A 21,602-nucleotide genomic window follows, 5' to 3' on the forward strand; every position below is an offset into this window, starting at 1 on the left:
AATCCGGGGTGGACCTAACCAGACCTGGTCTACTACTGAACTACCACCACAGTAGTTCAGGGCATGTGACCCAAGTAGGCCAATGAGACTCACATCGAGAACCTTTGCTGGAAAACTGGGGAAGAGAATAAAGCCAATGCAGAGGAAAGCAGAGCCAAGAGACCATTTTCTGTTGACGTTGTTTGGGTGTTTGGGTGTTTAGATCCAGCTGTGCCTGAAGCCAGCATTATCCTAGGATTTTTCTGAGAGGTAAGCCATTACATTCCCTTCTTGTTCTAAGCCAGTTTGAATCTGATTTCTGTTACTTGCTACTAACAGAGTCCTGGCTGATTCAGAAAGCTTAGACCATATATTTAAATTCTGATCCTGTGCTCTTAAACTAAGTATAATAACTGGAGTGATGGTAGTGTGGGAAAGGATTATTATGCATGGTGTGGTCAGCCTGGTAGGGCCTGACTGAAAGACATGCTAGGAAGTTAGACAAGGAATAGGGAGCCTCAGAAGATTCTTGAGAGAAATATCATATGATATCGCTTATATGTGGAATCTAAAAAAATGATACAAATGAACTTAATTATGAAACAGAAATAGAGTCACAGATGTAGAAAACAAACTTATGGTTACCAGCAGGGAAAGGGGTTGCGGAGGGATAAATTGGGAGACTGGGATTGACATACACACACTACTATATATAAAATAGATAACTAATAAAGACCTACTGTACAGCGCAGGGAACTCTACTCAATACTCTGTGATGGCCTATATGGGAAAAGAATCTAAAAAAGAGTGGATATATGTATATGTATACATATATACAAAGTGATTCACTTTGCTGTGAAACTAACACAATGTTGTAAATCAACCCTTCTCCAATAAATTTTTTTTTAATGCTACAAAAAAAAAGATTCTTGAACAATTGAAAAGAGACATTTAAAGAAAATACTGGTACAGTCAATGTTCTGTTTCTTAAAATGGGAAATGGTTATAGTCCACATACGTTCACTCTAAATTATGCATATGTGTTTTTTACTCTCTTCTGTATAAAAACATGATATAATGTGTACCTTTGAAAAATGAAAAAGAAAATAAATAATGTGGAGGTGATGATTACAGAATGGAATGGAGAAGAGAGACCTTGACATCAGAGATGCAGGAAGGAAGCTGGTAGAGAGATGGAGGCTTAGGGTAAGGAAGGATGGCATAGAGCAGTAGGGATACGGATGGAGGCGGGTGGAGAGGTGAGAGATGCTTCCTGCGTGAATGAGGGCACGAGAAAAATATAGCTCCAAATACTGGTACTGATGACAGAGACAGGGTGGTTGAGAGGGAAGGACCTGGTTGGGAATATTAAGGGGGCGTGTATGTGGTTACATTTTGAACTTGTTCAGGTGGGAACATCCAAACTGTGGGTCTGGGGACTTCCCTGGCAGTCCAGTGGTTAAGACTCTGCACTTCCACTACAGGGGGCACGGGTTCGATTCCTGGTTGGGGAACTAAGATCCAGCATGCCATGAGGTGAGGCCAAAGAAAAGGAAACAAACTGTGGGTTGGTAATATCATTTGGTTGGAAGGAACAGAAGCTTCGTTGAGTTAGCTCGAGTGGGGAACTGGGAAGTCAAAAATGGAGGCTCCTCCCTCTGTATCTCTGGGGCACATGTGGTCTTTCCTCTGCTCTTCTCTGCATCTGCCGACAAGGTCCTTCTGCTTCCTCGGAGGGAGGGCCCACCTGGCAGAAGCTGGAGTGCCCTGCGAACCCCACGGGGAGGCAAGGCCACTGTCAAAGAAGCTGAGTAAAGGCACCAATGGAAATTATGTCAAATACGTCTAGAAGTGACCAACCGGGTGACGAACAGTTCCTGATGTGGACAAGGTGTAAGGTCTGTGTTCAAGGAAAGCCACAGAAAAGAGAGCTTGGTTTTAGCCTGGGAAAGGGAAGCAGCAAGGTTAAGATCTGATGTGTCCAAGGGTGCTAGAAGGCCTTGCGGCCAGTAACATTCTCTACCGGACTCTTCCTTTCAGCTCAAGCGGACTCTCCCATCCCCAGCCCACCTCCAGGTCCCCTCCACCTCCCTTCCTTCAGTTCAAACTCCTTAAAAGCTGCCCATGCTTCCTGGCTCACCTCCTCCGCACTCCTCCACCCTCAGCACCATGCCTGCCCTGTTGGCTCTCCTTAGAAGTGTGCTAGCAAGGTCTCCAAGGACTTTCTGCTCGCCGTATCCAGGCAGCAGATACTCCCCAGCTCTAATCTTGTTTCATTCATTTGTTGTTCAGTCATTCATTGATTCAAAGAATATTTGTTAAGAGCCAACTACTTTGCCTGTGCTGGAGGTACGATCCTGAGCAAGATCTATTAGGCAGAAGTTCTCTACAGAGACAGTGTCCACTTCTTCCTCCCAAACGCCACATGCTCATATATGCACACATGCACACGCACACGCACGCAGGCAAACGCACTTGCTTTTTCTGCTTACATCCTCCCCAGAGCTTCCCACTAGGGACTCAGCTGCCAGGCATGTGAGCTTTGAGGGACACAGACAAATGGGAAGGAAGTTAGGCCAGTAGCCTAAGGAAGCTGGGGAGTAAGAGGGGCCAGACGGCCTGGAGGGGCACCCCAGGATGTACACATCATCACCTGGCCATTTGCTAGTGGCCTGGGGAGTGTGTAACTCTGAATGGCAGGTACCCAGTAGAGAAGGGCACATGGCCAGGATCTCAGGTTCTGGCCACTCCAGGCAGTTCTCGAAGCAAGACCCTTCCCAGAGGGCCAGGGAGGCACCCAAGGGACTGGTTGCAGCCTTTGGGGAGACAAGCAGTCTGGGCACGTGCCCGCTACATCATACTCCTTCACTGAATCCTGGCCTTGCTCCTGGAGTATGAAACTCCTAGAACTGTCCCCATGAGGAAGGGAGTCTCTGGGCGGGGCCCTGAGTTCTGGGCTGAACACTGGCACCCTATAAAGTCGAAGAGCCAGCCCGTCAGGGAACCCCAAGGGTTCTGGTGATGGAAGGTCCCAGAATGTTCCTTTCTTTCTCTTCCTAGGGAATTATATAAAGTAAATGAAGAATAAAGAGGAGAAGGAGAAAGAAGATGGGGGAGGGAGAAAAGGAGTAGGAAAGGAAGGAGGAGGTGGAGAAGGAAAGCATTTTTTTTTTAAAGCACAGCCCTGGGCTTCCCTGGTGGCGCAGTGGTTGAGAGTCCGCCTGCCGATGCAAGGGACACGGGTTCGTGCCCCGGTCCGGGAGGATCCCACGTGCCGCGGAGCAGCTGGGCCCGTGAGCCATGGCTGCTGAGCCTGCGCGTCCAGAGCCTGTGCTCCACAACGGGAGAGGCCACAACAGTGAGAGGCCCGTGTACAGCAAAAAAAAAAAAAAAAAAGCACAGCCCTGATCATAGTATTTCTCTGCTTAAAACGTTTTAATAACTTCGCATCGCTCATTGGATAACCACATCCCCCTCCCTCTTCTCCCCCTCCCTCCTCACCCCTTCCAGTCATAGGAGGCCTGAGAGGATGTGTTCACACAGCTCTTGTGGGAAATTGCCCCATGGGGTTGCAGCAAGCGAAACAGAGGGAGCACCACAACGGGCCCATCATAAGGAGCATTGAGAGCTACAAGGAGGGGGTTTAAGGGGAATTCATGGCTGTCCAGTGGTTAGGACTCTGCCCTTTCACTGCCGAGGGTAGGGGATCAATCCCTGGTCGGGGAGCTAAGATCCTCCAAACTGAGTGGCCAAATAAATAATTAATTTTTAAAAAGGGGGGGCGGGGTTTATTCCTAGGTCTGTGACTATAGGACCATGGGAAAATCATGGTCTAAGCCTCCTTTTCTTCACCTGGTCAGTGGTCAGGGAGGATAAAACCTGCCCTGCCTCACTGGGTTCCTGGGAGGCTCAGGTGAGATAAAGAGCCTAGAAACCTTTGTGAATTATCAAGCACTGAACAAATAAGGGATTGTTCCTCCTATTGAGGAAACTACCTTGAGAAGTGTCAGAGGGCCCCTCCTTTCATCTCTCAGCGCTTTTCTTTCTAATAATCCTTTATGTCATTATAACACCTTACGCTTTTCAAAGTACTTTAATATATATTGTGTCATTTGTTCTGACACCATCCCTGTGCAGGGGCCGGGCAGGGCTGCCCCTCGCTGGGCATATAAGGGCAGAGGCTCAGAGGGGTGAAGTCACCAGAAGGTCCGGTGTCACCAGGCAGGCATGATGTGGCCGAGCCAGGCCTGAGCTCAGGTTTCCTGACCTCAGCGTGGGGCCCGCTCCACTTCCAGCACGTACTGATGTTGTTCCTTTAGATTCTAAACCTACAGAGGGTCCAGGCAGGGTCTTCTTAGGGGATGAACTTCCCCATGGCGGGCATCGTGGCCTTTGGGTGGGGCTATATCAGGGGACACTTGAGCTTTTGCCAGTGAGACAGGCTTGGTCTTTGAAGATCTACTCGCCCTGGGCCCTTGGGAGTTTGCCCAGGCTCCTTTGTCACTCCTCTGTGTCAGTGGTCAGCCAACCACCAGGACAGAGGTGGGTCTTTTGGCTCATTTTGGAACCCTTCCTCCAGGTGTGATTCTAACCACAAAGTGTGCTGATGACCTAGTGCCACACAAACATCGTCTGATGGCTCATTCTCACAGCCAGGGAGTGTCAGCCCCGTCCAGCCTCTGGGGTAGGGCAAGCACAGAAACACAGGCCTGCTCCCTGACCGGGAGTTGCTCACAGCTGGAGAAACAGCAGCGCTCGGGAAATAACAGCAAAGAGGACGGCGTGAATACCCTCTCAAGGGGGCGACACGATGACCCTCCTGGATAAAAGACAGTATGAGCACAGAAAGACAGAGACCTCTGGGGACTGGGAGGCTCTGAGGCAGCTTCCTGACTGAGGACACCCGGTCCCCCTCCCCTAAGTCGGTCTCCAGTCAGACTGAAGCATTCTTGCTGTTCGTGAATCACACCAGGAAAGCGCCTCTGCAGCATTCCAGGATGCGAAAGCCAGGCGCTCGGTCTGACTGCTGATTGGTGGTGTGTGAGTCAGGGGAAAGGGCACCAGACGGGCAGTCTCGAGATGCGGGACTCTGCGCCTTGATCTACACCAGAGCCCGAGGAGGCAAAGAGATTCGGTTGTTTTTCCTGTCAAGGTAAAATGCCCGGGTGGTCCCAGTTTGGCCTCAACTCAGGTGTCCCGAGTTTCTGTTGTAGGCGCCTCCCCTCAAGTCGGTGATGATGGCGAGCATTCCAGAGGGAAGGCGGCAGGCAGTGGGAGATGCGACCTGAAATTTAAGAAGGAGAGCAAAGCTAGAAGGATAGCCCACCAGGTGGGCAATACCTCCCACCCCAACACAACCTCCACTTCCTTTCCCTGAGTCCCCGAGGGGCTGAATGAGACGGAGGAGAGTGATGGGAGTTGTTCCCACGACATTTATAATAGTTAAAAAAAAAAAAAAATCAGAGACATCCTAACTGTTCAGTACAGAGAGTGACCTGAAATAAATCATAAACTCAAGTAGCCATTCAAAACAATAAAGCTTTTAGAAAATAATATAGAATGTCTTAGTGATCTTGGGGTAGAGGAAGAGTTTTTAAGTAAAATGCAAAAAGTGCTAATCGAAGAAAAAATTTGATAAATGTGTCTATGTGAAAATTAAGGAATCCTGGTTATAAAAAGTTACCACCAAAAGAATGAAATGGGCTTCCCTGGTGGCGCAGTGGTTGGGAGTCCACCTGCCGATGCAGGGGACACAGGTTCGTGCCCCAGTCCAGGAGGATCCCACGTGCCGTGGAGCAGCTGGGCCCGTGAGCCATGGTCGCTGAGCCTGCACGTCCGGAGCCTGTGCTCCGCAACGGGAGAGGCCACAGCAATGAGAGGCCCACGTACTGCAAAAAAATTTTGAAAATTAAAAAATAAATAAATAAATAAAATAAAATAAGAAGAATGAAATGGGGACTTCCCTCATGCCGCAGTGGTTAAGAATCTGCCTGCTGTGAAGGGGACACGGGTTTGATCCCTGGTCTGGGAAGATCCCACATGCCGCGGAACAACTAAGCTTGCGAGTCACAACTACTGAAGCCTGTGCACCCTAGAGCCCACGTGCCATGACTACTGAGCCCGCGTGCGGCAATTACCGAAGCCCATGAGCCTAGAGCCGGTGCTCCGCAACAAGAGAAGACACCACATGAGAAACCCACGCGCCACAACGAAGAGTAGCCCCCTGCTCGCAGCAACGAAGACCCAACACAGCCAAAAATAAATTAAAAAAAAAAAATGAATGAAATGGCAAGCCACAGAGAAAATGCTTGCAATGCATGGAAGCAATAAAAGGCTCAAAGCCAAAATATAAAACAACTCTTATAAAGCAGTAAGAAAAAAGTGACCCAGTAGAGAAATGACCAAGAGACTTGAAGGGGCAATTCACAAAATAAGACACAGAAGTGCCATGTCATAAGCATGTGAAAAGGTGTTCAACTTTATTTGTTGTCAGGGAAGTCCAAATCAAAACCACATTGAGGGCTTCCCTGGTGGCGCAGTGGTTGAGAGTCCGCCTGCCGATGCAGGGGACATGGGTTCGTGCCCCGGTCTGGGAAGATCCCACATGCCGCAGAGCGGCTGGGCCCGTGAGCCATGGCCGCTGAGCCTGCGTGTCCGGAGCCTGTGCTCCGCGGCGGGAGATGCCACAGCAGTGAGAGGCCTGCGTGCTGCAAAAAAAAAAAAAAAGAAAGGCTTCTCTGAGGAGATGACATTTGAAAACGCAGCTGAATGAAGTGAGAGAGAGAAACCATGTGTAGCCATGGGAGAAAAAGCCTGTGGCAGAGGAAAGAGCAAGTGCACAGGCCCCACGACTGGAATGTGCATGGCAGGATTAAGGAACAAGGAGACCAGTGTTACTAGTTCAGAGTGAGGGAGGGGGAGAAGATGAAGACACGAAACGGGAGAAGTAACGAGGGACCCATCACAGAAGGCCAATGCAGCTTTGCAAGGGACTTCAGATTTTACTCTGAGAGTGATGAGAGGCCATTGGAAGGTTGAGAGCCAGAAGTGGTAGGATTTGGTATCTAGTTTAGAAGGAAGACTCTGGCTGTCCCGTGGAGGAGGTAGTCTAGGCAGGGTGGAATTACAGATTCCTGTTAAAATGCTACCACAGTGTCCAGGCAAGAGGTGAGGTGGCATGGACTAGAATGGCCATTTTGGAGACAGAATCAATAGATTTTGCAGATAGAACCCAGATAGGATTTTTTTTGATGGATGGCATAGAGGGGAAGAGGAAGAGGAGTCAATAATAAGTATAATATTTTTCTTAAAAATAGGTTGCGCAATTCTATATTTGATCAAAGCTCTTCAAAACGTGTTCTTAAATTACTTCTGTGATGAGAAACTTAAATACAGCAGAGCCTAAGAAATGCAATTGGGGAGACAGGATATTTTCATAGATGGACTGATAACACCATAAAAAAAGCAGAAGCTAATTGCCACAGGAGATAAGGAAAGGAAGAGACCCCAGAGGCCTGGAGGAGGCAGGAAAGTCTTTACTGAGGAGGCTGGAGTTGAAAGAAGAAGGTGGAGCTAGTCCAGGTGAGAAGCAGATTGAGAGCTGCGCCTGGGGGCCCAGTACAGGGTGGTAGAAAAAGCAGGGGCTTTGGAGTTTGAGAAATTAGGCTCAAGTTCAAGTATTGCCACTTACCACTTGGGTTAGTGTAAAGGTTAGATAAAACAACTGTAACTCACCTATTAGGTGCTCAGTACAGGGTAGCTTCTAAGGAAAGCTCTTTTTTAATATTTAGATTTTAAAATTTTTCAGATTTTTCTATTTTTTATTTTGGGGGTTGGGAGTGGGGAGTTAACTCCCCATTCACCAGAAATTACAGCAGAGACAGGAGAAAATAAGCTACTGGGAAAAGAGGAGCTATTAGTAATCTAGACTTGGACATAGCTGGGAACCCTTGAGTGAGATAATCTCACACTGATTGAGAGCCCAGAAACTTCCTGTTCATCTAGGGATGGTGTCACATAGTCATGTCTCCCTCTGCTGGTAGAATTTGGTGTTGCAAGGTAAACCCAAATCTTGAATTACTTGCATCTGGAAATTTGCAGGCCCCTGGGAATATTGAAGTGCTAACTCTGCGTTCTTGGTATGGTCTCACCCAGACTGTTACTGCGACCATACTGGAAGAAGATGCTGGTATGGGAATCCCCCTGGAAAAAAGAACTTTCATTGTCAAAGGAAATGAAGCAAAGGGAGCTTCTTCCTCCTACCAAGCCAACGATGGGTCTGGACTGTTAGGAAACTGTCATTCAAACCAGGACTGAGCAGCAACTGTTCTGCCATCTTCACGGTAAGCTGTCCCCATGGCATAGGGGAAAGACCGCCAGGGTTTCAGTTTTGGGGTCTGAAGACTGAGTATGCCACTTGGTGACTGCATTTCCTTCCTTAGTCACTTAATTAGCCTAACGCTTAGAGTCCTCACAATATGGGGATATTAATATTTTCCCCTTTTCTGGGGTTGGTGTGAGGGTAAAGTAATAGAGATGATCACACTCTATTAACTGTAAATCACTCTACAAATATAAGAGTTTATTACTGTCACTTCTTTGTCTTGCCTCTCCATTTTCTTGCCCTGAAGGTCGTGGAGCATTCGTTCATTTGCTTAGCAGCTGATACTGATTACCTAAAGTATACAGAGTTCTGTGCTAGATATGGGGAAAGGAGATACAAAGACAAAAATCACAACTTCTGTCTTCAGGGGGGCACACATATGGTGAGGGAGACAGATTCAGTTAACCACGTTACTAGTCAGACTATGAGTACTATAAGACTAGTTAAACAACGAGCTATAGAATCATGAGGAAAGGAAAGATTAATTAGAAAGTAGAATCAGGGGAGTCAAAGAAGGTTTCCCAGAAGAGGTGATATTCATATGAAGCACGAATTCATATTCATTCATTCATATTTATTTTGTTTATTTATAAAAATATTTATTGAGCATATCTATGTGCCAGGAATTAGACTACAGATGGTCCCCAACTTATGATGGCTCAAATAATGACTTTTTGACTTTACAATGGTGAGAAAATGATATGTATTCAATAGAAACAATGCTTCAATTTTTGAAGTTTGATCTTTTCCTGGGCTAGTGACATGCAGTATGATATTCTCTCCTGGCTGGGCAGTGGCAGTGAGCCAGTCAGCCACGCGATCATGATGGTAAACAACTGATACACTTACGACCATTCTGTACCCACACAACCTTTCTGTTTTGCACTTTCAGTACAGTATTCAATAAATTCCATGAGATATGCAACACCTTATTATAAAATAGGCTTTGTGTTAGATGATTTTGCCCAACTGTAGGCTAATGTAAGTGTGCCAAGCATGTTTAAGGTAGGCTAAGCCATGGTGTCTGGTAGGTTAGGTGTATTAACTGCATTTTTGACTTAAGATATTTTCAATTTACGGTGGGTTTATCGGGATGTAACCCCATCATAAGTCAAGGAAGATCTGTAGTAATTGTGGATACAAAAATGAATGAAACAGATATGTATTGTCTTCACAGAACAACAGAGGAGGTAGATGAATAATTATTTAATTACAATTATGCTGAGTTCTATAAAAGAAATACAGGGAACAATGAGAACATTGTTCTCAAAGGGACATAACAGCTCTGTAAACAGCTGTTATGTAATACAAAGGGACATAACCTAGGTGGGGAACTCAAGAAAGGTACCCTAAGGAAGTGACATTCAAGCTGGGAGCTGAAGGATGAAGATCAGGTATCTAGGCAAAGATGGTGAGGGTAAATGTTCTATGCAGCAGAAACAGAATGTGTAAAGGCCCCGTGGTAGGAGTTGGAAAGGAGGTGAAGAAGGCCATTGGAACTAGAATACAGGGAGCAAGGAGGAAAGTGGCCTGAGATGAGACAGGAGATATTGGGTAGGTACCAGGTCATGTAGGGCTTTGGGGGCTGCATTAATGGTTTGGACTTTAAGAACAACGAGAAACAATGAAAGTTTTAAAGCAAAGGGTGACATGATCAGACATGTGTTTTTAAAAGAATACGTTGCAGAGAATGGATGGGTGGACGTAAGAGTAGACCTAGGGAGACCAGATTGGAGGCTATAGTGGGAGGCCAGGCTAGAGAAGATGATGGCTTGGATTATGATATTGGCTGTGGAAATGGAGAAGTTGATAGATCTGAGAAATATTTATGAAGTTGAATTGATAGGGTTTGGCGTTTGAATAGATATGTTGAGGGTGGGAGAAGAGCTGTTTACAGAGCTAGGGACCATTCTTGGAGCAGCAAGTTTGGAGGGGAGGACGATGAGTTTGGTGTTAACAAGTCGAATTTCAGGTACTTGGGAGCTATCCAAGTGGCTATATCAATTAGAGAACTGAATATATAGAACTGGAGCACAGAGAAGTCTGGACTGGAAATACAAATTTAGGAATCATTTAGACACTAAGTGAAGCCAGAAGCTGTAGGGATCACTAGAGGGTGGCACTGGAAGAAAAGGAAGACTTAGGACCATTCAATGGTTAGAGTTGAAAGAGGTCAGTTGGTTAAGGATTGCTGAAAAGGGAGACACAGGATGTGAACAACCTTAAATGCAAAGGACAAAAGGAAGGAAAACTACTATTTCTTGAATGTCTTTTATGTTCTGGGAATTTTCACATGCATTATCTTACTTAATCCTCATGTAAACGCTGTGAGCCAGGTAAGCATTCCTATCCTCACTTTTTCCACTGAGGAAATAGCTGGTCAGAGAAGTTGAATAATTTACTTACTGTCACACATCTTGTAAGCAATGGGATTCCAATAGGATTCCCTCCCGTGCTGGAGGATCTGGGCAAGTGCCTTGCCAGGTAGTGACATTGGGTGGGGAGAACAGGGCCAGAATCCCTTTTACCCAGCACTATAGTGCCAAGCAGGTAAGCCAAAGCAGAGAAAGAGTAGTCCAAAAAGCAAAGCCAAGTGCAACAGGAAAACAGTTCAAGAGCCAAATGGTCCAGTCAGAAGTCAGGTTGCCAGAGCCAAGAAAGGTTAGTCTACAGAGCCAAAACTTCACCCAGTAATTGGTCCAAAAATCAAGTTAATCACAAGCAGTAGAACTTGATCAAAGAGAAGGCTAAGGAAGACCAGGAAACTTCAGAACTGGGGAAGCCATCAGCTAAGCCTCAAGCTTCCAGTTGAGCTGGCATTTGGGTCCTGGGTATTCGAAGATAGGGAAGAGGTGAGGAGACAGATTTTGTAGAGTTGAAGAACTAAACAAATAGGCCCTCGAGAGAATAACATGACTGGAAATGTTTTGTGGAAAGATTCTTCTGGTGCCTCTGTGAAGAAGGGCCTCAAGGTGGGAGAATATGGACAACTTGGATGCAATGCATAGACTCAACTCCCCTCTGCAGAGTGGAACATGGGTAGGACACTGGCTTGGCCCCTGGGCTTGAGGAATTATACTTGATTTGTATCCCAGAGGAAAAAATATGAAGACCCCAAAGTGGAACACCAAACACAGGCCTGGTCTGTCCAGGATTCTCAAGGAAGCAGAAGCTGTCAGGCAAGCCAAGCCAGGACACATGCATGTATTAAGGGCTTGCTTAAAAATGAGTCTTCTCATTGGTACAGAATTTCAGGAGGATCAATGGTTTCATCTGAGCCTCAAAACCACTTTAAAACTAATTGTTTTAAATAGATGAGGAAACTAAGGCTAGGGCAAGGTAAGTGACTGCCCAAAGTCACACAGTTGGATGGAGATTAGAACTGCAACTTGAGTCCAAGTTTTGTTTTATGCAAATTCTGTGTCTCTCTCTGTTAAGGAAAAGAGATTGGTCAGGGAAGGCTTCACAGAGGAGGAGGTGCTTGAACTGCCCACGCAGCAGGGCACCAAGTACAGAAGAGTAACAGGGTCCTCCTGGCAAAGTCACAAAGATGCAACACAGCACAGCCAGAAGGAAACGCAAAATGGTTCCTAGAATTGTGAGCTCCTTGAGGACAGGAAGGTCCAGCTCCTAGAATGAGGCCTGAGGTTTAGCAGGTGCTGGATGACTGTTTGAAGGAATGAATGTGTGGAACACAGGGTCTCTCTAGGAGAGTAGCTGGAAGTGAGGCTGGGAAGTGGCAGGAGTCGGAAGACGGAGAGGCTTTTATACAATATGGAAGGCTGGTGTTGGAGGAGGGGAGGGGACGAGGGTGCCTGTGCGGAGAGCATGTGAGGAGAGAATCAGCTGGAAGCTGGTTCCAGTGGAGAGAAAAGGAAGGCCAGAAGCAAACCAGGGTGGGGAGAGGAAAGGACAGAGTCAAGAAACATTTAGGAGTTAGAACGCCTGGCAACACCCTTAAGGGGAAGGGTGACATGTACGAGTCTGCCGGCAGAAAGGCAGGAGCAGAAGAGAAACAGGGGATGCTGGTTGTGGAGGAAACAGGTGTGGGTAGCGGATACCCCGCATCCCCCCCACCCCCAGCTAGGCTGCAACCTCAACAGTCACTCCTGGGGCAGAACGCCAGAGAGGGAGGGGCCTCCCGGACTGGAGAAGTCATCAGCAACCTGCCAGAACCGGGTTAACAAAGGCAGGACTACAACTCCCAGCATGCTCCGGCCCAGTGGGGTGACGGCGGGCGGTGGCTGCGCTGCACCCGTCTGGTGCGCACAGGACCTGGGTCGGCACCGGAGCCTGTCATTCCGGAGGGGTCTATGGGGGTGCGAGCGGGCATGCACCCGGGTCCCCAGCGCACTGGCGGCGCAGGGCTCGCGATTCCCGCCCCACGGCCCCGCCCCTTGCCCCACCCCAGCCGGGCGGCTTAGCTGGGGCCGCAGCGCGGCGGCAACATCACTCTCGCTGCCGCTGCTCCGCCCCATCGCCTTCTGTTTTTCTCTCTCATTCTCCGGTGGCGACGGCGGGGAAGGAGGAGGCAGGGGCAGCAGCAGCCGCGCTGGCTGCAATGAATGATCCCCCAGCTGGGGGAGAGGACTCCAGGTGAGCCTCTGCCCTCGGGAGGGCCGGGACCCCCGGTCGCCCAGGACCTGCAGCCCCCCCGCCATGGATCCCTAGAGGAGGAGGAGGACAAGGAGAAGACAGCTCTGCCGCCCACCCCCATCCCATTTTCCTCTTCCTTTATCTCATTGTTGCCGTAGCTGTTTACGGCAGGGCTCCCGCTGCCCCAGCATGGGGCGGGCTCCGGGTACTGCCATTCGGCCGGCGCTGCTCCCGCGGCTGCCCGGCGATTCTGCCTAATTCTCCCTCCGCAGCCGGTGCAGCGAGGACCGGAGAGCGGTGGAGGCCCGGACTGCAGCAGCGACGGGGCCACCTCCCAGCATCCCCACCCTAGGAGGCTACAGGCGGATTGAAGAACGGCGCCTGGGGGCTGGGCCGGCCCCGCCGATCCGGACCTAGGGAGGACAGCAGGACCGCCTAGGCTGCGGAGAGGGGTGGGGGTGGGGGGTCAGGAAGGACAGAGCAGCAAGATGGCCAGTAAAACCAAGGCCAGTGAGGCCCTGAAGGTGGTGGCCCGGTGCCGCCCCCTCAGCCGGAAGGAGGAGGCTTCTGGTCACGAGCAGATCCTGACCATGGACGTGAAACTGGGCCAGGTGACACTGCGAAACCCCCGCGCTGCCCTAGGGGAGCTGCCCAAGACCTTCACCTTTGATGCCGTGTATGATGCCAGCTCCAAGCAGGCAGACTTGTATGATGAAACCGTGAGGCCCCTGGTAGACTCGGTGCTTCAAGGTTTCAATGGCACCGTGTTTGCCTATGGACAGACCGGCACGGGCAAGACCTACACCATGCAGGGGACCTGGGTGGAGCCCGAGCAGCGCGGGGTCATCCCCAATGCCTTTGAGCATATCTTCACCCACATCTCGCGCTCCCAGAACCAGCAGTACTTGGTCCGGGCCTCCTACCTGGAGATCTACCAGGAGGAGATTCGGGACCTGCTCTCCAAGGAGCCTGGCAAGAGGCTAGAGCTGAAGGAGAACCCTGAGACAGGCGTCTACATCAAGGACCTGTCCTCCTTCGTCACCAAGAATGTCAAGGAGATTGAGCACGTGATGAACCTGGGGAACCAGACCCGGGCGGTGGGTAGTACACACATGAATGAGGTCAGCTCCCGCTCCCATGCCATCTTTGTCATCACCGTGGAGTGCAGTGAGCGTGGCTTGGACGGCCAGGACCACATCCGTGTGGGCAAGCTCAACCTCGTGGACCTGGCTGGAAGTGAGAGGCAGAACAAGGCAGGCCCCAACGCGGCTGGAGGGACGGCCACGCAGCCCACGGGTGGTGGCGGCGGTGGAGGTGGTGGTGGTAGTGGAGAGAGGCCTAAGGAAGCCTCCAAAATCAACCTCTCGCTGTCTGCCCTGGGCAACGTGATCGCTGCTCTGGCAGGCAACAGGAGCACCCATATCCCCTACCGGGACTCCAAGCTGACACGGCTGCTCCAGGACTCTCTGGGGGGGAATGCCAAGACCATCATGGTGGCCACCCTGGGGCCAGCCTCTCACAGCTACGATGAGAGCCTCTCCACCCTGCGCTTTGCCAACCGGGCCAAGAACATCAAGAACAAGCCCCGGGTGAATGAGGACCCCAAGGACACACTGCTACGGGAATTCCAGGAGGAGATCGCCCGCCTGAAGGCCCAGCTGGAGAAGAAGGGGATGCTGGGAAAGCGGCTCCGGAGGAAGAGCAGCCGCAGGAAGAAGACCGTGTCAGCCCCGCCTGGGTACCCTGAGGGGCCGCTGATGGAGGCCTGGGTGGCCGAAGAGGAGGATGACAACAACAACTACCGCCCGCCCCAGCCCACCCTGGAGTCGGCCTTGGACAAGAACATGGAGAATTACCTGCAGGAGCAGAGGGAGCAGCTGGAGGAGGAGAAGGCGGCCATCCAGGATGACCGCAGCCTGGTGAGCGAGGAGAAGCAGAAGCTGCTGGAGGAGAAGGAGAAGATGCTGGAAGACCTGCGGCGGGAGCAGCAGGCCACAGAGCTGCTTGCAGCCAAGTACAAGGTAAGAGCCCCCGAGGGAGCAGGGGCTCTCCAGAGGTCCCCAGAGGGATCTGGGCTGGCAGGCTTTTCTTTGAGGGTGTGTGACCTGGCTGGAAGCAAAGCGTCCTGCCCTCCTGCCAAGAGCGCCCCTGGAGAAGGCAGGCGAATTTCTGCGACTCCGGACTGCCAGGCAGAGCCTCCCTGGAGCACCTAGGAGGACACACGCACACACACACACACGCACACACACACACAGCAAAGCAGCAGGCAGTCTCTCAAGCCAGTGAGCTGGGGCTGGTCTGACCTGCTGCCTGTCAGTCTTTGCTGGTGGCCCCCAGTACTGGTCAGGTCCATGGACAGCCGGGCAGGCACTCAGCCTCGTCTGGGTGTGGGTTCTCACTCTTGCCTGGCTGCCTCCCTTGTGATGTCCTCCCTTTGCAGGACCATCAAACCTCACACCATTTTAATATCTGACGTTTGGACACTTCACAGTTTACAAAATGCCCCACATACATGATCTCATTTGATACTTACGGTAGCTCTCCAGGGTCCTGCTTCTTAAACCCCCATTTTACAGGTGAGGGACTAAGGCTCAGAAAAGTGACATGACTGAGGTTCCATCCTACAAAGTGGCAGAGCTGAGCTGGAACCAGTGGCCCTTGGGCTCTTTCAGTTCTTGGATGGCGAGGCAGGGTTATACATGGGTCCTGCTCCCTATGAAAGGGGTCCAGTGGTCCCCTGGACCCATTGCTTAGAATCTTAGGAAGGAGATCACGCAGAAGGTTGGAAAGAGCACTGGGTTCTACACTGGAGACCTGGCGTCTTGGCCTTGCTCTGCTACAGCTCATTGAGTGACCTTGCGTACGTTGCTTCTTCCCTTCCTCAAGCCTCAGTTTCCCTTTTTGTAAAATAGAGCGTTGGCCTGGGTGATCTCTGAGGTTCTTCTGATCTGAGAAACAGACCAACTGGCCCTCACACCCAGGCCTCATCCTAGTGAGATCCAGTTCCCCATTGCCCTGAGAGATATCAGGGCCTCGGTGTCCTTCCTGAGCTGCTCCCTTCCCTGGGGAAGCCTCCAGGCCCCGTTGGAACTAAGCTGCAGAGGCCCCCTGCCTGGCCAACCACAGACCTGTTAAGTTTCAATGCTGCAGATGCCATGACTCAATGTTCCAGGCATTTCCAGGTCCCTGGAGTCCTTAACACTGAGGGTTGGAGGAAGAACGCAAGGAACCGTGAGCTGATGACTTGCTGGGGGGAGCAAAACAATACCAGCTCTTAGTCCTTCCCAGGAGTGTGGGCTGGGGTGCAGGGAAGCCCTGCCTGGGAGGGAGAATGGCAATGGCTGGAAGAGGGACAGATGAGCTACAGGCCATTGTCTGTGTTATGGGAATGTGCTGCTACACCAGGGGCTCTGGCCTTGCTTATTTAGCATTTAATTTACCTCCAGGAGCTCAGCAAGGGTTATGCTGAGCCGCTTCCTCAAAGGGATTGGTACATTTGGGGTCCTCCTGGGAGAAGCAGGATGTTAAAGGCAGGACAGTTAGACTCAGCTCTCCCAGGAGGAAGGGAATCCAGGCAGTCTAGTGCTTCCCACCAGGAAATCTTCCATGGGTAATCTGTCATCAGTTTCATCACCAAGAGCCCCTTACTCCTTTTCCCCACCCACCCTTAAAGCTGGGGAGCAACGGAGGCTAAGAGAGTGCACTTCAGCCCTGAGCAAATGGGTAGAAGGGATGAAGTGAAGGATCCAATGGGATCTCCCATTGTTGGCCACTCCCTGGCTCCCTCAGTAAGGTTCTTGGATCTAAGGCAATGTGGAGCATGGATAATGGGGCTGTCAAGAGATCAGGGCGGCCAGAGCCAGAATTCTTGTACCAGAGGCATAGCCCACAGAACCCCCCATCTTACAGCTGCCAGGGGCCTTGGAAAACTGAGGCCTAGACTTGCCCAGGGCCACACAGGTGAGTTAAGGAGAACCAGACTCTTTATACTTGGTCCGGCTTCTTTCCGTTACACCAGAGTCCTGATGTTGTTACCTGTGCTCCTTGATAATCAGAGTAATTCATTTTTATGTAACTCTTTTATGTTTTAATCTCATGGAATCCTCCCAGCAACCTCAAGAGATGGGCATTACTATCTCCATTTGACAGTGATGAAAACCAAGGCTGGCGACTGTCTCCGTGACCTGGGCTAATAGACAGGTGGAGCCAGGACTGGAACCCAGGTCTTCTGATGGCCCCAGACCTGTGCTCTTTCTAAGTCTTCACGGATTCCTCCACATTTGATCTCTGTGTGACTCAGGGCAGAGGCCTTTGCCTCTCTAGGCCTCAGGTTTCCATTGGCCTGAGGAGGGGAAGTCTGACACAGCTCCCTAGGGACTGGGTGAAATGGTCATTATGTGCCAGGCTTTCAGATATAAGTGAAGGGGGAGGGTCGCCTGGGAAATTCCAGGCGGGGAATGATTCCACATTCTGTGACTTCTTGTCACACCCAGCCCTGGACGAACAGCAGCCAGCAAGCCCTGAATGGAGCCTGTATAGAGGACCGTGACCTCCCTATAGTCCTTAAGGCACTTCTGGTTCAGTGTTGGATGTTTCTAGGATAGAGGAAGCAATTTGAGGGCTCTTGAGGGATCCACTGGGTAATGAGAGGAGGAGCATGTGAGAGAGAATCCCAGGCCTGCCCATTTCACAGGGTTGCGCTGAGAATTAAATGAGATCATTAGTGTGAGGGCATCTGAAATATGTTGAAAGCACTACATCAGTGGAGGGCATTAGCAGCCACTGGTCTGTCTGCCAGGCAGGGGTCCAGTGATCTCTAGGACTGACATCTTTGTCGTTGGCTTAACGCTTTCCTTCCCCTGCCATCCCGGCTGCCTTGCCATAACCCTGCAGCCCCGGGAACAGAGCCAGGCGAGAAAGATCTAGGAGCCCTCCGAAGGCGGGAGCTCCGGTCCCTCCTGGAAATTAGCTGAGCTTCCGCTCCCCATCTGCAACACACTCCGGCTCCCACTTTCTGAGTTTCGACAACTCCCCTTGTCGCCTCCCTCATTCCCTTCTTCCAGTTCACACCACCCCTGGGGGCAGCTGAGCGGTAGCTGACGCGACCCAGTGCCCTCATTCACTCTCTCTGACTCATCTTACAGTCTGTCTTGCCTGTTTTCCCTGCCCGCCACCTCTAGGCTCTCCGTTCCCTTTGTTCTCCCCTCACTGTGTACAAACACCATGCCTGTCTCCTTGGAGTCTCCTTTCATATTTACCTCGGGCCTCAGGGGATGGGAGGGTGCGCAAATGTCTGGGTGTTTGTGATTGTCATCAGTGCCCTGTTCATCAGTAGTCATTAGCCATCCATACTTACCTCGTGTCTCCGGGAGGGGGGGCTTGATAGTATACTAGACCTGAGAGGTAGGGAGAGTTGGTAAAGTCACAGGCCGACCCACAGCCGAGGTTATGCCTCTGCACAATGGCAACTCCAGTGTTTGTGCACAATGCACGTACTGCAGTGAGGACTGGGATGCCCGTAGCTTGATCGGGAGAAGGCCCACTTTAATTGTGCAAGGAACATTTTTTAATGACTGTTTTAATTTTGAGCTTAGGTTTTTGAGGGCTCAGGTTAGATGATTTCTAAAGCTTTGATTCTAGATCTTTAGAGGGAAAGAAGAGTATGTAGGGGAGGCAAGGGCTGCAGATGAGACAATATGCAGGCTGGAAGTGACAGGGGGACTGAAGAGGTAGAAACAACAGCACTGCTTGTTGATCCCCAAGTAAGTAGGTCTGGAGGGAGGGGGCGGGGTACTGCTTGGCTAGAGCCCAACTCTCTCTGTGGTGGGTATGGGAAAGAGACCCTGCAGAAGCTGCCCCCAAAGCCGGAGGGATGAGGTCACTACAGAGAGTACAGACAGCATTGAATTTTTACTGTCCATTTGTGGGTCCCTCTTCTTCCTCCCATTTCTCAGCATTGGCATTAACCATAAATAGTTATGCAAGAGGAGTTTCAAGCTCGAGAAACAACAATAATAGCAAGAATAATGCCATTTACTTAACACTTGCCACGAGCCAAGCCCTATACCATATATTGTGTACAAATTATCTCATGTAATCCCTACAAGCACCTTCCATGAAAGGTGTTATTACTGTTCCCATTTTATACATGAGAAAACTGAGGTTTTATGACTTGCCCAAGGCCTTATGGTTTGTATATGGCAAATCTAGTTGAGCCCAGGTTGGTTTGACACAAACCTGGATCCTCTTTTATGCTTAAAGAATCAGGAATATTGGGCTGGGAACTGATTGCTGGGGAGGTCGTGAAAAATGACAGGAGCTGGTGTAAACGTGTTGAATTTTTTTTTTTTCTGTGTGTGGTACACGGGCCTCTCACTGTGGTGGACTCTCCCGTTGCGGAGCACAGGCTCGGGACGCGCAGGCTCCGCGGCCATGCCTCACGGGCCCAGTCGCTCCGCGGCATGTGGGATCTTCCCGGACCGGGGCGCCAACCCGCGTCCCCTGCATCGGCAGGCGGACTCTCAACCACCGCGCCACCAGGGAAGCCCCAAACGTGTTGAATTTAAGGTGACAAGAGTCCCGTAGGCAGCAGGAGGCGGAGCAGGGGCGTTTAGAAGCAAGCACAGGACTGGACGTGGAGTTTGGGGGCTGCTCTGTAGACGAGGGCTCGAATGAGACCCCTGGCCCTCTGCTCTGGACCCTCTCTCCCGTTATGTACGTGCCTCCCAAATCAAGGTCTCCTGTCCAGGTCTGTGCTGACCTTGTTTTGTAGAGTGCCGTTTTCAGAGCATGGATATCAGAGTCAGGCAGGCCTGGGTTTAGTGATTTACTAGTTCTGAGACCTCAGTTTCCTCATCTATAAAATGGGATAGTAACACTACCTATGTCATAGTTCTATGGAGAGGATGATAATCGACATTAAAGCACTTTGCACAGTTCCTGGCATGTAATTGTTCGTAAATAATAACTTTATTACTGTTATCTTCGACTGCTTAATGGATGTTTTCACTTGACTACCTTCCTGATGTGTTAAACACATCACACTTTAGTCTGGCGTTCAAGGCCTACCAGAGTCTGGCTGTAATATATGTCATCAATCTCGCCTGCCTAAGCAAGAGATAGGAGAACCTAACAGCCAACTCGTCTACCCCATACTTTGAACTCAGGATGCACCTCACTGCCCTTCTGCTGATTGCACTGTTTTTGTATCCTCGATTATCCTGGTAACCAGGGAGTGGGAGTTATGGGAGCGGGTTAAGCTCAATGTAAAGAACTTCTTAAGAGTTAGAATTGATCTACTTCTAGAGATAATGGGCTCCAATCCCTGGAAGTGTCCGAGGAGAAACTGAATGTCACCGTTGCTCTAAAGGGATTCAAGTACCAGAAAAGCCATTGAACTAGGTGATCTTTAAAGTCCCCTCCTCTTCAAAGTCCTTAATTGTTAAAAGTAGTATTTTTTAAAGCAAAATATAAAATGTTCGGTTCATCTTTTTGAAAATTAAGGTGACAGGATTTAAGTGTTAATGTAGGAATTTAACCAATAATAGAGATATTTCCAGCTCTCTATCATGGCCAATGAGAGAAAGACAATGAGAAGAAGAAACTAGAAGAAAATGGGAGGAAAGACAGGAAAGAAGTAGAGGGAGACAGTGAAGAGGGGAAAGAGAAATGTAGTCACAGAGTCGGGAAGAAAGAAGGAGAGAGAGTGCGTAAGGGGTGGACAGCAGTGTTTCTGGGGAGAAGAAACCCCAACTGGGAGAGAAAATGCTCTGGAGGAGAGAGTGAAATAGTACCGTTCCACTCTCCTGATCTTGAGGTTAGTCTCCACATAGGGCTGTGTCCAGTCTCTAGAGACTCCCCAATAATCTGGGGAGCGTCTACGATCCGAAAACTGGCCTGGTTCCTTCCACATGTCCCCAAGGACACCAGCCCCATGCCAGACAGTCTGAGACCTACAGGGCTGGGTCATCAGGGAACTGTGTGCACCCGCACCTCCATCCCAGCTGAGTCCTCCATGATCCTTAAGAGAAGAAGCCTCACCATAGCAAGTGACCAGAGCTCCAGGCTGGGTCTGGTATCTAGGTCAGAGTCCATGGCCTCTTGGCGCTGTTAGGAGCAATAACTTTCATTCCTTCGTCTCCCTGGTGGGTGTGGTCAGTTAACAGAATTTCCATGCGCTGGGGGCATTTGGTAATATAAAGATTGGACCTGGGCTTCCCTGGTGGCGCAGTGGTTGGGAGTCCGCCTGCCGATGCAGGGGACGCGGGTTCGTGCCCCGGTCCGGGAAGATCCCACATGCCGTGGAGCGGCTGGGCCTGTGAGCCATGGCCGCTGGGCCTGCGCATCCGGAGCCTGTGCTCCACAAAGGGAGAGGCCACAACAGTGAGAGGCCCGCGTACCGAAAAAAAGAAAAAACAAAAAAAAGATTGGACCTGCAGGAAGCGTTTAAGACTAATACATTTACATCAGAGGTTCTGGGATTCAAGTTAGGTTGGGGCTCAGCAGGCCTCTGGTCCAGTGTTGGGTGTCTCTTGCTGTGTGTTGGCTGGCGGAGTGTATTATATTGCCCTTAGTCATCTCCAGCCCCCGGATAGCGCAAGATTGGATGAAGTGGCTATGATAATGTTCTCATTGTGCTCTGAGG

At 50.2% G+C, this 21,602-nt stretch overlaps 1 protein-coding gene across 1 annotated transcript in view; it reads left to right on the top strand.

The window, feature by feature from the left end:
- Positions 1 to 13,446: 13,446 nt before the first annotated feature.
- KIF3C (kinesin family member 3C) overlaps positions 13,447 to 21,602 on the top strand; it is a gene marked incomplete at both ends in the record, with an annotated part of 33,353 nt that continues 25,197 nt past the window's right edge. The window contains one exon of the mRNA XM_079721086.1: positions 13,447 to 14,979. Coding sequence (XP_079577212.1) covers positions 13,447 to 14,979 — 1,533 coding nt within the window. The remainder of the gene's footprint in view (positions 14,980 to 21,602) is intronic.

The sequence above is a fragment of the Hyperoodon ampullatus genome (assembly GCF_949752795.1).
Source record: "Hyperoodon ampullatus genome assembly, chromosome: 15".
NCBI classification, from domain to species: Eukaryota; Metazoa; Chordata; class Mammalia; order Artiodactyla; family Ziphiidae; genus Hyperoodon; species Hyperoodon ampullatus.